The sequence below is a fragment of the Coregonus lavaretus genome (genome assembly GCF_964263955.1).
Source record: "Coregonus lavaretus genome assembly, chromosome: 15".
Lineage (NCBI taxonomy): Eukaryota > Metazoa > Chordata > Actinopteri > Salmoniformes > Salmonidae > Coregonus > Coregonus lavaretus.
This window is the reverse complement of record NC_140002.1, coordinates 25,531,529-25,547,002: the sequence shown is the minus strand read 5'-3', so window position 1 is coordinate 25,547,002 and position 15,474 is coordinate 25,531,529. Positions and strand designations below refer to the sequence as shown.

General features: G+C 43.9%; 1 protein-coding gene across 2 annotated transcripts in view; it reads left to right on the top strand.

The window, feature by feature from the left end:
- Positions 1 to 15,474, top strand: part of LOC311142373 (active breakpoint cluster region-related protein-like) — a 239,152-nt gene that overhangs the window by 77,005 nt on the left and 146,673 nt on the right. For both annotated transcript variants that reach the window (XM_084178019.1, XM_084178018.1), the window contains exon 2: positions 11,781 to 11,959. In XM_084178019.1, the coding sequence (XP_084034145.1) occupies positions 11,781 to 11,959 (179 nt within the window). The remainder of the gene's footprint in view (positions 1 to 11,780; positions 11,960 to 15,474) is intronic.

Here is a 15,474-nt window from a genome sequence, read left to right as displayed (position 1 = left end):
GGCCATTAGCCGATTTTCAAATGTATTGATATTGAATATGTTGATAAACATTTCCCAGAGACAGCCATGTATGCATTAATGCAAATAATACATTTGTTTTTACCAATCTAACTACATAACAACATAATAGTAATAATTTAATTTGAATGGTAAATCTCTTGAGAAACTGGGTAAATGTAAGATGGCATAGGCCTACTCATAATACAGGTGAATGCATATTTAATAGGAGTGTGTGCATGGATTGAGTGATTGTGCTTGTTTTGGCTGATCAGTGGAGTCTATGGTGCTACAGATGACAAACAATCTGTTTGCCTTCCATTTGTGACTTATGTTAGCTTACTGATCAACAACATTTGCATAGAAGCATCACTCCAGCATGTCACGCCTGTATGGAAGGACGTCATATAGACACTGATTGTATATTCTCAAACTAACAGCAATCTCCACCCGGCACAGCCAAAAGAGGACTGGCTGCCCCTCAGAGTCTTGTTCCTCTAGGTTTCTTCCTAGGTTCCTGCCTTTCTAGGGAGTTTTTCCTAGCCACTGTGCTTCTACATCTGCATTGCTTGCTGTTTGGGGTTTTAGACTGGGTTTCTGTATAAGCACTTTGTGACATCTGCTGATGTAAAAAGGGCTTTATTAATTTTTCAGCTGTCAGGACGCATCACTTGCGGTGTAACATTAACCAGTAAATAGTTAACGTTACACCGCAAGTCAGATGACTCGTTGCCGAATATGGTGCATGTTCAAAATTATCACCGGCTAACTTTAGCTAGCTACGTTGGCTATTAGCTCCTATCTGATATCTTAGTACCATGTTTATCTAGCTAGCATAGTAGCTAATATAGCTAGCTAGCTAACACCACTGATGAAAGGATTAGTTATCGTAATCTTTGCTAACAGGTCATATAGCGATCTGCTTAGCTTGCTTGCTTGCTTATTGCACGCATGTCCGGGCACATCGATACAAGCCTTCTTATTAGTGAATTAACTAAACAAATATTTGCAACAGGAGTTCGATTTTGACCACTGTGTCAATTCATCCATTTCTCAATACAGCACCTTTCTGTTGGACAATGAGCTAGTTTGCTGCTGCTGCTGATATTGATTTTCCCAGCTAGATGTTCCTCAGCATTGTGCAGTTCTCAGGCGGTGAGTGGCGGCTGACAGCAGCAGCTTTGCTATGTAGAGGGACTACCAGCAAAGCCGATGGAGACGGGCCAATACACTAGAAAAGGGCAATATCGGCCCGATTATCGGTCGTTTTCTAAAAGGAACTGACTGATGCTGTGGATGGCATGTCAAAGTGTGGAAGATGACAATGGTTGTGTGTGCGTTTCCTCCTAAGCTCTATGGCTGTCGATCCTCTTACATGACGTTGTCGTGTAATAACATGTCAGTTGTGTGTCCTTCATGTTAAAGGTGGCCCATCTTAACCCATCAGTTTCTGGGGGGAGTAATTATCCACTTTATAGAATAGTACAGGTTAGACCTGCCTGGGTATGTATGTAACCACTTAACTGGAGAATCACTCATTGACTGATTGACTGACAGACAGACAGAGGAGAGTTGATTTTGTGTGGTGGCAATGGCGTTGGGGGGATTAGATTGTCAGAATGTAGTATCTGATTGGAGTGCTTGTGTGTGTCCTATGGGACGGCAGTTATTACCACTGAGCGGTTGTGCAGCTGAGCTGGGGGAAGGGGCCTGTGTTAAGTGAACTGACCTGTTTTCACCACTCATACCACAGCTGCCTACTGTAAATGGTGACTGGGCTAAAATGGAGGAGGAAGGCCATTTAGAGTGCATGTAAGGGTAGAGAGGAGAGCGAGGGATGGAGGGAGAATGTAAGAGGGAGGGAGTGTCTGAGAAGCCCTAGTTGCATAATATTGCTTGTATAGTCTACAGGTAGGCTATCACTTTTCTCTCTTCACTAGTAGGCAAAGGGAACAATTCTACATGGTCCACCTGCCGTCTTCTGTGTTTGTATTTGTGTGATTTGTTGACACACAGAGAGCTAAGATTATTGACTCTTCTCTTCCTCATCTCCTCCCTCCCTTCCCGGCCTTCACACATTTACATTTTAGTCATTTAGCAGACGCTCTTATTCAGAGCGACTTAGTGAGTGCATTCATCTAAAGATAGCCAGGTGAGTCAACCATAGATGCAAAGTCTGTGTTAGTAGGAAAAGACAAGTGCAAGGCTTTAAGACAGATGTCTTATTTAAGATAGTCTTTGAAGAGGTAGGGTTTCAGACGTTTTCAAAAGATGGCAGGGACTCTGCTGTCCCAGCATCAGGTGGAAGCTGGTTCCACCATTGGGGTGCCGGGACAGAGAAGAGCTTTGACTGGGCTGAGCTGGAGCTGACCCCCGTAGGGGTGAGACGGCCAAGAGACCAGCGGTGGCAGAACGGAGTGCTCTGGTTGGGATGTAGGGTTTGAGCATAGCCTGAAGGTAGGGAGGGGCAGTTCCTCTTGCTGCTCCTGTTGTGGAAAATAACCACTATACTTTATTACAAATAAGGTCTTACAGAGGTTTTGTTGCATCAAGAAATGACTTTATTAAAGTTTTCAACAAAGCCGATACCAGTCTGCAGAGTGGCACACCGTTCTTTCTCTCTCACGTCACATTATACCATCATCCCCAACTATTCTAGCTCTAAATCCCTCCCTCTTCAGTTTCCCACTCTATCACTCCACACCCACTTCCTTTCTCCCTGAGGACGGCTGAACTATTACTCCAACCAATCACTCGCTCCCCTGTCTTGCACACACACTCATGTTTAGTTTAAACATGACAAGGCCCTAAATTCCTGAATCATACACAAACCTCACCCCCTCATGCTGTAATCAATCAAGAAGATACCAAGGAGACAAAGGTCTAGCCCAAACCCTATTCAACCCTGGTGCCGCTCCCTTCACTGTGTTTGAAGAGAGAGACAAAAGGCCACAAGCTAGTTTCAATGTCTCAACAGCCATGGATTTAAGTAAGAGCAAGCAATCTGACCCTAGGGCAGATTCCCTCTCTACTCACCCACATAGTGAAATTAAATGACCCAATACAATTCCTGGCCCAGTAACAAAGAATTCTAACTTTATGCTCTTGATTAACCCAGTTCTACCTCATAGTCCATTAAACTATACAGTTCATTAATAATAATTCACCACACTCCATAGGAAAGCACCATGGTCTTGTAGTGGCTGTGAGCTTCAACTGGAAGCCTGTGAAGTGTACGGAGGAGCGGGGTTACATGGGTAGGGCTGTTGCGGTGACCGTATTACCGCCACACCGGCAGTCATGAGTCATGACCACAGTAAAATTCCATGTGACTGAGTCGCATTAGTCTCCTGTTATGCGTTCTGGACATTCTTTGGTAGTGCTTGATAACAACCATCAGGTCCTAATGGCCTGGTACTCAGGGCTTGATTGTCCCTCTAACCACTCTGACATAAATCACATCAAACATTTATCATCAAAACAGTATCATGCTTTTAAAACTCACCTCACTGTGATGATCAATTTGAAGAAAGAAGTTCAACAGCAGGTTGAAACTGAGTGGAAAACATGGTCATTGTAGATGTTGTTTCAAAGCCTAACACAACGAAACGGACAGCCTTTCTAAGGTGATGATTAATTCAAAACACCCATATGCTTATTAGAGCTTATGCAATAGACTTATGAGCCCAAACCCGAAAAAACCCTGAATTAAAATTATGATTGTGCTGTTATACAATATATAGCCTACCGCATTTCATGCAGGGAAGAAAAACACAAGATGTCTTTGGTACATAATTGATCTAGCCTATACTCAACAATTAAACACATTTGAGTAATTGCCTTTGAGTGTGGACTGTATTATTATCCATACTGGATGGACTCGTTGCCTTATGCTCCAAAATGTTTATCCACGAGGGCGTATAGCCCTAGGCGATGCAGTTGGTTCATTGATTGTGCAGGGCAATTTTGAAAACCTTAGTAATAGGGAATATTTTCATACATTACCTTTAGCTATACAGAATATCTCACCACCATGCGTTTCCATCTCCTCCTCTCTCTCCTTTATTCCTTTCTCGAGAGCACAGAGGGGCTGTCAACAGTTTAATGAAATATTTTTAGGTGAGAAAACGTTACTATCGATGTTCCGAGCAGATTTCACTTGGTTTCGCAAATTAAGCACTGGGTTTGGGTGGAATATCAGCTATCGGGCAGCAAGAGCATGCTCCTCAAACAGTGGTTGATGCGTGGAGTGAAATAAGTGTTCTTATATTTATTTCACAGCTGCTCATATTAAGCACATGCTCCGCTATAAAACCGAAGTAGCCTACCCGTCATGATTGAAAAACGGACCGGCAGGAAAGTGTGCGGCCTCCATTCGCTATTCTAGTACATACAGATTACGTATTTTTCCCCTGCCCCTGTTCCTGCCCATTTGATAAAGGGCCATTCTAAATCGAAACACATTTTACGTATTAGTAAAAGCAAGATTAAATTGAGAATAGTCTGATGGGTGAAAATATGTTCACTTGATGAGAGAACAGCGTGTGTAGCCTGAGGCAAGGAACAGAGGAAGCTTTTTTTTGGCTACTTTCTCAAATCATCAATAGCCTATTGTCGCATTATGCAGCCCATTTGTTTTGATTTGTAAGACATTCTAAGGTTTGTATCATTCACAACTAAAGTTGCCAAATAACTCTAAATCTAGCATATAGGACCTGTTTTAAATGATCACTTTTAAGCCACTTCATATGTGCACTTGCTCCGGAATGGGAAAAATATCCTCTCTATTTTATTGAGCTAAGTTAAATTATATTATTTTTTTGTATAAAATAATGGCATGGGACTTATGAGCATATCTTGTAAGCTAAATGAACAAGCCTACAGCCAATGGCATAGCACATAACCAGATAACAAACAGTAGGCCAACTCATATTCTGTTCTTCTGAAATATACGAGGTGAGATCTTGCATAGAGCCCCAGGCCGAGGGAGATTGACAGTTCTTTTGTGTTTCAACCATTTGCGAATAATCGCTCCAACTGTTGTCACCTTCTCACCAAGCTGCTTGGCGATGGTCTTGTGGCCCATTCCAGCCTTGTGTAGGTCTACAATCTTGTCCCTGACATCCTTGGAGAGCTCTTTGGTCTTGGCCATGGTGGAGAGTTTGGAATCTGATTGATTGATTGCTTCTGTGGACAGGTGTCTTTTATACAGGTAACAAACTGAGATTAGGAGCACTCCCTTTAAGAGTGTGCTCCTAATCTCAGCTCGTTACCTGTATAAAAGACACCTGGGAGCCAGAAATCTTTCTGATTGAGAGGGGGTCAAATACTTATTTCCCTCATTAAAATGCAAATCAATTTATAACATTTTTGACATGCGTTTTTCTGGATTGTTTTGTTGTTATTCTGTCTCTCACTGTTCAAATAAACCTACCATTAAAATTATAGACTGATCATTTCTTTGTCAGTGGGCAAACGTACAAAATCAGCAGGGGATCAAATACTTTTTCCCTCACTGTATGTTAGCCTCCTTGCTATGTTAGCCTCCTTGCTACAGTATGTTAGCCTACAGAGAATGGCCTGTCATGCTGTATATACCAGGGGCGTAGCCAGAAGTTCGTTGGTGTGTGGGCCTGTGTCCACCCAGGCCCACCCATGCCTACGTCTCTGGTATATACTATAGATATCTGATGATATTTCTCCTCTTTCTCGGTAGAGAAAGTGTGTTGAAATTAATTGTTGAAGACTGAAGGGATACTTCGGGATTTTGAGAATCTGCTTCACCAGAGTCAGATGAACTTGTGGATACCATTTTTATGTGTCTGTCCAGTATGAAGGAAGTTAGAGGTAGTTTCACAAGCCAATGCTAATGCCTCAGTGAGTTTTAGAGTAGATAGCAGATCAAATGTTTGAGAAAACAGTAAGTGCATTCTACTGGTCCTCTGTAGCTCAGCTGGTAGAGCACGGCGCTTGTAACGCCAAGGTAGTGGGTTCGATCCCCGGGACCACCCATACACAAAAAAAAACAACATGTATGCACGCATGACTGTAAGTCGCTTTGGATAAAAGCGTCTGCTAAATGGCATATTATTATTATTATTATTATTATTACCTCAGTAATTACACAATGTGTTCATTCAGGCATCATTGGCATAGTAAGACCAGGATCTCATGGTCTTAGTTAGTTGGACTCATATCTCTGACCATTAGAGCTACTGAAGTAGGTTAGCGTGATGACTGCTTCAGACTGGGCTTCTCTTTAGGAATGTATGGCCACAGCCAAGTGACTGCATAGAAATATGTCATCGGGTCTAACTGTCGTCTCACGCCAAACTGCGCATCTGCAGACCATCAAATGAAAGGCACTCCTTTGATAAAAGTTGTTTTTGATGAAAATGTGTCAGTTTGTCACTTTCAGTAAGAGTAATAACTTAAGACATTGGCTCGAATCTAGGTTGTGCCTTTAGATTTCGAGACAATTAACAACTAAGGAAGAATGTTTCACTTCTCTCATTGAGTTCTCACACCAAACCCCGGCCTGGTCTGCTTGGTATGTTTCACAAGCGTTCCCGGAAGTCTTGCGATGTTGCACCTCTGGGTTTAGAAACTCTGTGGTTTAGTGGTGCTCTAATATGGTTATATACGGCGGACATCTTTATCTCCTTCTACACTACTCCATGAGAGCTTGTACGTTTTGTCTGAATTCTAGAGCAGTGCCAGACGCGCGCACACACAGCCTTTCTGGGAATTGGTTAAAATTGTACGCTTCATTTTTCCTTAATGAAGAAGCCTCTTAATGAGCGTTTCCGAGGCAGGCAGGCAGGCAGGCAGTTCCACAGGCTAGCTGTGTCTGTCTGTCACAGCTAAACAGGCCTAATCAGAGTTAATCAGGAGAGATGATGATGAACTTTTCCACACTTACGTACTCTAAAACACTCAGACACAATGTACTCACACTGACTAAACCATTAGCACACATTAATAGTCACATAGGCGAACACATGCAGAAACGGGCACACACGGATAGACCCCCCCCCCCCACACACACACAGACACAAAGGAACACACACACATCTGTGCAAAGAACATGCAAACGGGAACACAGATAGAAACACAGACAGACCGGCAAACCGCTAAACAGAGAGCAGTGGAGACAGACAGTAAAGGCCAGTGTGTATATGTTGGAGAGCTGCAGCCAGTGTAGTGATAGAGCATAGAGAGACCGGAGGGCCTTCCCAGTGTGCGCTGCACTCATCCCCCCCTCAAACCCCTCACACTGGATAGTTACACCATGATAGGAGGTGGCATTTTCAGCTTAGTCTAGGAATCTTCCAACTGGAATTTTGGGACAGTTACCAGAGTTTTTGCAACCCTAGGTTCACTATTATAATTTGACTGTTTTAGAGGATTGTTAGGCTTTCTATTCGTCTTATAGGCCTAAATCCATTCTCCTTCTTAAAGTAGGTCTATCTGATGAAATTGTGATTATCTCTCTCAAGCATTCAGGGCTCTGTACCTCTGTTGATAATATAAGGAAAGAGAACATTTGGGCTACGTAATAAAGGCTTTAGACTGTAGCTACGTAGCATGACGATAGGATTATGCATCACCTAATAAATAAATACTTTCCTGAGATTGGGTTGAATGGGTTTAAGTTACATTTAGTATTTTAGTCGTATAGCTCTTGCAGATGCTTTCATCCACAGTGACTTAAATCCATTCTTAAATCAAGCATTCAGATAAGGAGGCTGGAACAGTCACGTAATATCAACATCGAGGGTAAAACCTCTTTTGCTTGTTTTGTGTGACTGCTGTACCAGGCAATGTTTCCACAATTCAATTTTGATTTCCTGTACTGGTAACGACGACAGGCTACTGGTCTCAAGTTTCATAAAAAAAATCAATGATGCTGAAACGAGATTTACACAGTGGCATAAAAAGGGCTGCATGTGAATCTGAATTAACAGTAATCTAGAGAATGTTTATGGTTTGAATAAGTGGTAGTGAATAAGCCATATGGTTGCTGTTAGAGTAGGTCTATAGCCCTGTGCCCAGTCAGCTGGCTCTCATGCCCCTGTCACCCAGCAAAACAGATGGCATGACGCATTGCATGGCAACACAGGCAAGCCCCTGTGTGTATGGGGAATATGTGGAAGTTAAGTGACAGGTGGGTGATCCAGTGGCTGTGTGTTATCATTTGTGTCAGTGATTGACAGATGAGTTGGTCCCGCCACTCTGGGTCCGCTTCATATTAGGGCTCTATTGTCTATCTAGGCCTTATATCCCACTGGGGATTTCAGATTCTGTGTGATCCCCTTTTATTTTTCAATTAGGAGTAATTTGTCAGTGGTACCACAGCTAGATAAGTTCAAGGCTGCTGCTCTGTGTGGTCTATGGAGACAGTCATTATGGTGCTCTGCTCACGAAACCCAGACAAAGACAACGATTTGGGGGATTTTCACAAAATGTTGTCCATAGAATAGTCCTTTGGAGAAAAGATTGTTGACAGATATTTGACATTTGTATCTAAAAATTCCCTGTCTTAGGTCAGTTAGGATCACCACTTTATTTTAAGAATGTGAAATGTCAGAATAATAGGTGAGTGATTTATTTCAGCTTTTATTTATTTCATCACATTCCCAGTTTACATACACTAAATTAGTATTTGGTAGCATTGCCTTTAAATTGTTTAACTTGGGTCAAACGTTTCGGGTAGCCTTCCACAAGCTTCCCACAATAAATTGGGTGAATTTTGGCCCATTCGTCCTGACAGAGCTGCTGTAACTGAGTCAGGTTTGTAGGCCTCCTTGCTCGCACACGCCTTTTCAGTTCTGCCCACACATTTTCTATAGGATTGAGGTCAGGGCTTTGTGATGGCTACTCCAATACCTTGACTTTGTTGTCCTTAAGCCATTTTGGCACAACTTTGGAAGTATGCTTGGGGTCATTGTCCATTTGGAAGACCCATTTGCGACCAAGCTTTAACTTCCTGACTGATGTCTTGAGAAGTTGCTTCAATATATCCACACGCCCTGCAAGCCTTCCCCTTTTTCCGATGGTCATTGGCCAAACAGTTTTGGCCAATGACCATGATGTCAAGCAAAGAGGCACTGATTTTGAAGGTAGGCCTTGAAATACATCGAAAGGTACGCCTCCAATTGACTCAAATGATGTCAATTAGCCTATCAGAAGCTTCTAAAGCTATGACATCATTTTCTGGAATTTTCCAAGCTGTTTAAAGGCACAGTCAACTTAGTGTATGTAAACTTCTGACCCACAGGAATTGTGATACAGTGAATTATAAGTGAAATAATCTGTCTGTAAACAATTGTTGGAAAAATTACTTGTCATGCACGAAGTAGATGTCCTAACCGACTTACCAAAACTATAGTTTGTTAACAAGAAATTTGTGGAGTGGTTGAAAAACAAGTTTTAATGACTCCAACCTAAGTGTATATAAACTTCTGACTTCAAATGTATATCATTTCAAAGGCATATTCAAAGTTCCAGAGTACGATCACTGACAGTTTTAATATATTCAGCAATATTCATTCCTTGTCTCTGATTTTCAAGCAGATTTAAGTCAGGACTGAGACTTGACCACTCAAGGAACATTCAGCACCTCTTGGAAAGCCATTCTGGTGTGTCTTTAGAATTCAAATGTCTGTAATTGTCCCGCTGAAAAATAAAACTATATTCCAGGGTTAGGTTTTCAGAAGACTGAGGCGGGTTATCCTCTAACCTTTTACCAGGTTTTTGCTCCTTTCATATTTCAAGTTGTCACATGCACTAGTGCAGTGAAATGCCTTTCTTGCTTGCTCTTTCCCAGAAATGCAGTAGTACTATTTTAAGTCCTTAGTGATTTGGACAACGAGGAACTTGAAGCTCTCGACCCCCTCCACTGCAGCCCCATTGAAGTGTAGTCCATGATCAGCTCCTTGGTCTTGCTGACGTTGAGGGAGAGGTTGTTGTCCCGGCACCACAGTGCCAGGTCACTGACCTGCTCCCCCTCCTGCTCCCTGTAGGCTGTTTCGTCGTCACCGGTGATCAGGCCTACCACCGTCGTGTCAACAGCAAACTTGATGATGGTTTTGGAGTCGTGCATGGCCACGCACACACCCCTGTGGGTCCCCCGTGTTGAGGGTTAGCATGGCGGAGGAAATGTTGCATACCCTCACCACCTGGGGTCGGCCCGTCAGGAAGTCCAGGATCCAGTTGCAGAGGGAGGTGTTCAATTCCAGGGTCCCAAGCTTGGTGATGAGCTTGGAGGGGACTATGATGTTGAACGCTGAGCTGTAGTCAATGAACAGCATTCTCACATAGCTTTCCTCTTATCTAGGTAAGTGAGGGCAATGTGGAGTGCAATTGAGATTGCAACGTCTGTGGATCTGAGCGAGCGGTGTGCACATTGGAGTGGGTCTGGGATGATGGAGTTGATGTGTGCCATCAAAGCACTTCATGATTACAGATGAGAGTGCTACAGGGCAGTAGTCATTGTGGCGGGTAGCCTTAGATTTCTTGGGAACAGGAAGGATGGTGGTCAGCTTGAGACATGGGGATTACAGACTGGGACAAGGAGAGGTTAAAAATGACCGTAAATGTGCCTGCCAGCTGTTCTGTGCATGCTCTGAGAATGCGAGTGTTGACCTGATTTTAAAAACCTTACTCACGTCTGCCTCGGAGAGTGAGATCACCCAGTTCCCTGGGTCAGCGGGGGCCCTCATGCATGGCTATGTATTGTTTTTGTCAAAGCAAGCATAAAATGCATTGAGTTTGTCTGGTAGAGAGGTATCGTTTGGTAGATCACGGCTGCTTCTTCCTTTGGACAGTAGCCCCTGCCACGTGTCGGCGTAGGATTCCACCTTGTTCTTATTTTGTCCTTATGCTTGTTTGATGACTGTGAAGGACGTAGCCATAGCCTCGGGGTTGGCTGCGATAGTCCTTTGTGCGGAGCCCTGTCCTTTAGCTTAGCGCCAACCTCGGTCTTAATCCAGGGCTTTTGATTGGGGAAGCAGCGAACCTTCACTGTGGGGACAACGTCGGCGATGCATTTCCTATTTATTTTGTTCCTGACAAAGTCCCCAGTCCCTGCCGGTGATAAGCATACCCATAACATGATGCTGCCACAATACACAGCCTGCCATGTCGTTAATGTCCAGCCTACACATTTCCCACATTAGTTCCCATTTAACTGATCAAACAAGGCCTGACGTTTAGTTACACTTTCATCTCAGCCCACTCTCTTCCTGGTCAGGGTTCATAACTGTAGTCACAGTGCCTTGCTGCTATTTCACTGTCATTTTAAAGCCAGGGTCAGCAGTTTTGGAAGCATGGATGGCTAGAAGTGAGTTTTGTTCCTCTTGACTGGTCCTACCACTGTTAACTCCTCTGATTGTGTATGTGGAACTTTTACACGAAGGTCATGCCTGCGTCACTGTATGGGGCTGTATCACCCAGCCTTTTAATGCACTGTTTACTACAGTTTCTCTCGCTTTCTCGCTCTCCCACCCTCTCTATCACTCGCTCTACCTCTCCATCGCTCGCTCTACCAGTCCACGCCCTTCTCTCTCTCTCTCTCTCTCTCTCTCTCTCTCTCTCTCTCTCTCTCTCTCTCTCTCTCTCTCTCTCTCTCTCTCTCTCTCTCTCTCTCTCTCTCTCTCTCTCTCTCTCTCTCTCTCTCTCTCTCTCTCTCTCTCTCTCTCTCTCTCTCTCTCATATGTGGGTCTGTATTGCCTGTCCTTATGCACTATATATACTAACCCCTCTCTCTATCTCTCCTCCAGACTTCAACTATAACACAGACGGGTATGACGGTGACGCAGCAGAGGATCGTAAGAGTCAGGACGGTTCAGAAACGATGCCCTTCATAGACGAGTCCCCCACCATGTCCCCCAGCCTGTGTGCCCGCGGCCCCGATGTAGAGGCCATCTCCCCCGCCCCCTCAGAGGGCCTGCTACCTGGGGTGAGACACACACACACACACACACACACACACACACACACACACACACTGGAGGAAAGGACAGTATTGCAGAGGTTGCTGGGGCAGGGGTTTCCTCTTACTCCTGCCAGATCCAGCGCTTTTGCTCTCAACACATCCTATTCCTTCTGTGAGAGAAATTCAATGTGTTCACAACTGCACTGAGACACATATTGTAGCTTTGCTATCAGGTTAGTATGTAACCTGTATGACAAAGGGACAAGAAATAGGCCTAGCTTTAGCTTGCTAAATGGTAATGACTGTCTGAATGGTTATACACTAACCCAGCAGTATGGAATACCATAAACTCTCTCAATGAGTAGGGGCCAAGGGTTACCATACTAGTGACAGTAGGTCAGTAGCGCTGTCTGTGTGGGTACGTGCATGTATCTTTATCCTCACACACTGGCCCTCTCTGCAAGGACGGAGCTGACCCCGTCCTGACCTTTCTCTTCCACACAGGCCGCTGGCTGACTGTAAGGTCATGTGTGACAGCCACAGTGTGAACAAGGAGACACCACAGCTTTTAGTCAGACAACAGTGTCAGTTGTTCCAACAGAGTAGCCAGCAATCATAACTCTCTCCTACATCATTGTTATGTGACCCTAGGGTTTCTTCTTTTTCTATGGTACAGTACAGGCCACTGATACATCTCCATCTCCACCTGGTGGTGGGAGACCGACAGAGCACCAACAGACCTGCTGTAACTTCTGCAATGGGCTTAAACAGCAAATGGACCTGCAAATTAGAGGTTTTCTCAAATAAATTTATGTTTTTAAATTTGGACACCCGGTTCGAACGGACCCAAGGACAACCAAACCGGGACCAAAGGACAACCAAACCCGGGTTTGGTTGTCCTTGGGTCCGTTCGAACCGGGTGTCCATATTTAAAAACATTAATTTATTTGAGAAAACCTCTAATTTGCATGTCCATTTGCTGTTTAAGCTCCACATCCGGTCTGATCCGATCAGAGTGAGGGAAACGGTTCTGTTAACGAGGGCAGGTGTTCGGCAGGTGGGAGCGAAGAGCACTGTGTGCTAGCTAGGAGGACTCCGATACACAGGAGGCGGGGCGACACGGGTAGCAAGCTAGTTAGGACACCGGTAGACAGTGTCCTCTCCCACCCCATCCCCGAAAAACTCAGATAAATCTTTTATTTCCCTTTTGACCCATATTTTAATCAAAAAGACAATCAGGGGACATCAAGAATATCAAGTGTCACACAAGCATGAAGATGACATGCTCTAGGGAGGGCGTTCATGCAGGAACCAATGGGATGCTCAAGGGGGCTCGTTCAGGCAGGAACCAATGGGATGGGGAGGGGGGTGTTCATGCAGATGCAGGAATGCCCACATGCGGACCGCAATTTGGGGCATTCCTGCATCACACCCTATTGGAGTGGCGCGAGGAGGTGGTAATGTTCATTTTTTATTGTTTATTTCACTTTTGTTTATCTATTTCACTTGCTTTGTCAATGTAAACATGTGTCCCATGCCAATAAAGCCCTTTGAATTTAATTGGTAGAGAGAGACCACAGCAACCAAGCCGACTCGCACTAGTTACTAACTTCTAGCTGCCAAAGCTAGGTTATTTATCATCTGATCTGATTACATAGTACCTGTTTGACTACATCAAAAACCGAGAAGAGAAGCTTTAAGGTTCTCCTTCCATCAACCACCATCCCTATCTCCCATTGGTCAGATGATCAGCATGTTCACCGCTGGCTGGTTGGCTTGCAGAGCTCTGAGGAAAGGGGAAACATTTTCTCCATGACTTGCAGGAAGCCATTTCCCTATTTTGAAGGGTGATGAAGACTGGTTGCTGGAGATGGTGTTTTTCAGTTTCACATCCAGTTTCTTTGTTCAAGTAATACCCTCAATTAATTTGAAATAGAATGTAATGTGGCTCTACACTTGAGTCATGGTCAATAGAGGTGAAAACAAGCCATGTGGTTCCATTATTTGCATGTTACATATTTGCAGAACTAAAAAGCTATAAATGCTTATCTCTTGTGAAATGCAGGTTGAAAGTTTATGAGGTTCTAAAATAGTAAATACAACACCTAACAGAAAAGCTCTGTTGTTGTGACAACTGCAGAAGTGTGTGATTTGACCATAGCTGTATTTTGCTGGGGGTGTGTCTGGTCACTGATGTCTAACAGGGTCTTCTAGTACTTTGACTAGGTCTTTTCATGGACACTATTTGAGGCCCTCTCCATGGAGCCTTAAGGGAGGACTGTGTGTATTGCTATTGGACAGAGGGAGGGCCTCTCCACAGGCCTGTTATTAGTGACTGTCTGTCCAGTCACTGACCCACTGTTCATTTGGGAGCATGGGTATTTTAGGGGAAAACTGACATTTATTTGCTAATTGTTGCCATTGTCCATGTATTTTCATTTGTCTTGTACTGTACGCTTTGTACAGTGCCTTGCAAAAGTATTCATCCCCCTTGGCGTTTTTCCTATTTTGTTGCATTACAACCTGTAATTTAAAATAATTTTTATTTGGATTTCATGTAATGGACATACACAAAATAGTCCAAATTGGTGAAGTGAAATGAAAAAAATTACTTGTTTCAAAAAATTCTAAAAAATAAATAACAGAAAAGTGGTGCGTGCATATGTATTCACCCTCTTTGCTATGAAGCCCCTAAATAAGATCTGGTGCAACCAATTACCTTCAGAAGTCACATAATTAGTTAGATTGCACACAGGTGGACTTAATTTAAGTGTCACATGATCTGTCACATGATCTCAGTGTATATATACACCTGTTCTGAAAGGCCCCAGAGTCTGCAACACCACTAAGCAAGGGGCACCACCCAAAGTTGTGGAGAAGTACAGATCAGGGTTGGATTATAAAAAAATATCAGAAACTTTGAACGTCCCACGGAGCACCATTAAATCCATTATTAAAAAATGGAAAGAATATGGCACAACAACAAACCTGCCAAGAGAGGGCCGCCCACCAAAACTCATGGACCAGGCAAGGAGGGCATTAATCAGAGAGGCAACAAAAATACCAAAGATAACCCTGAAGGAGCTGCAAAGCTCCACAGCGGAGATTGGAGTATCTGTCCATAGGACCACTTTAAGCCGAACACTCCACAGAGCTGGGCTTTACGGAAGAGTGGGCAGAAAAAAGCCATTGCTTCAAGAAAAAAATAAGCAAACACGTTTGGTGTTCGCCAAAAGGCATGTGCCTTTCTCCCCAAACATATGGAAGAAGGTACTCTGGTCAGATGAGACTAAAATTCAGCTTTTTGGCCATCAAGGAAAGCGCTATGTCTGGCGCAAACCCAACACCTCTCATCACCCCGAGAACACCATCCCCACAGTGAAGCATGGTGGTGGCAGCATCATGCTGTGGGGATGTTTTTCATTGGCAGGGACTGAGAAACTGGTCAGAATTTAAGGAATGATGGATGGCGCTAAATACAGGGAAATTCTTGAGGGAAACCTGTTTCAGTCTTCCAGAGATTTGAGACTGGGACGGAG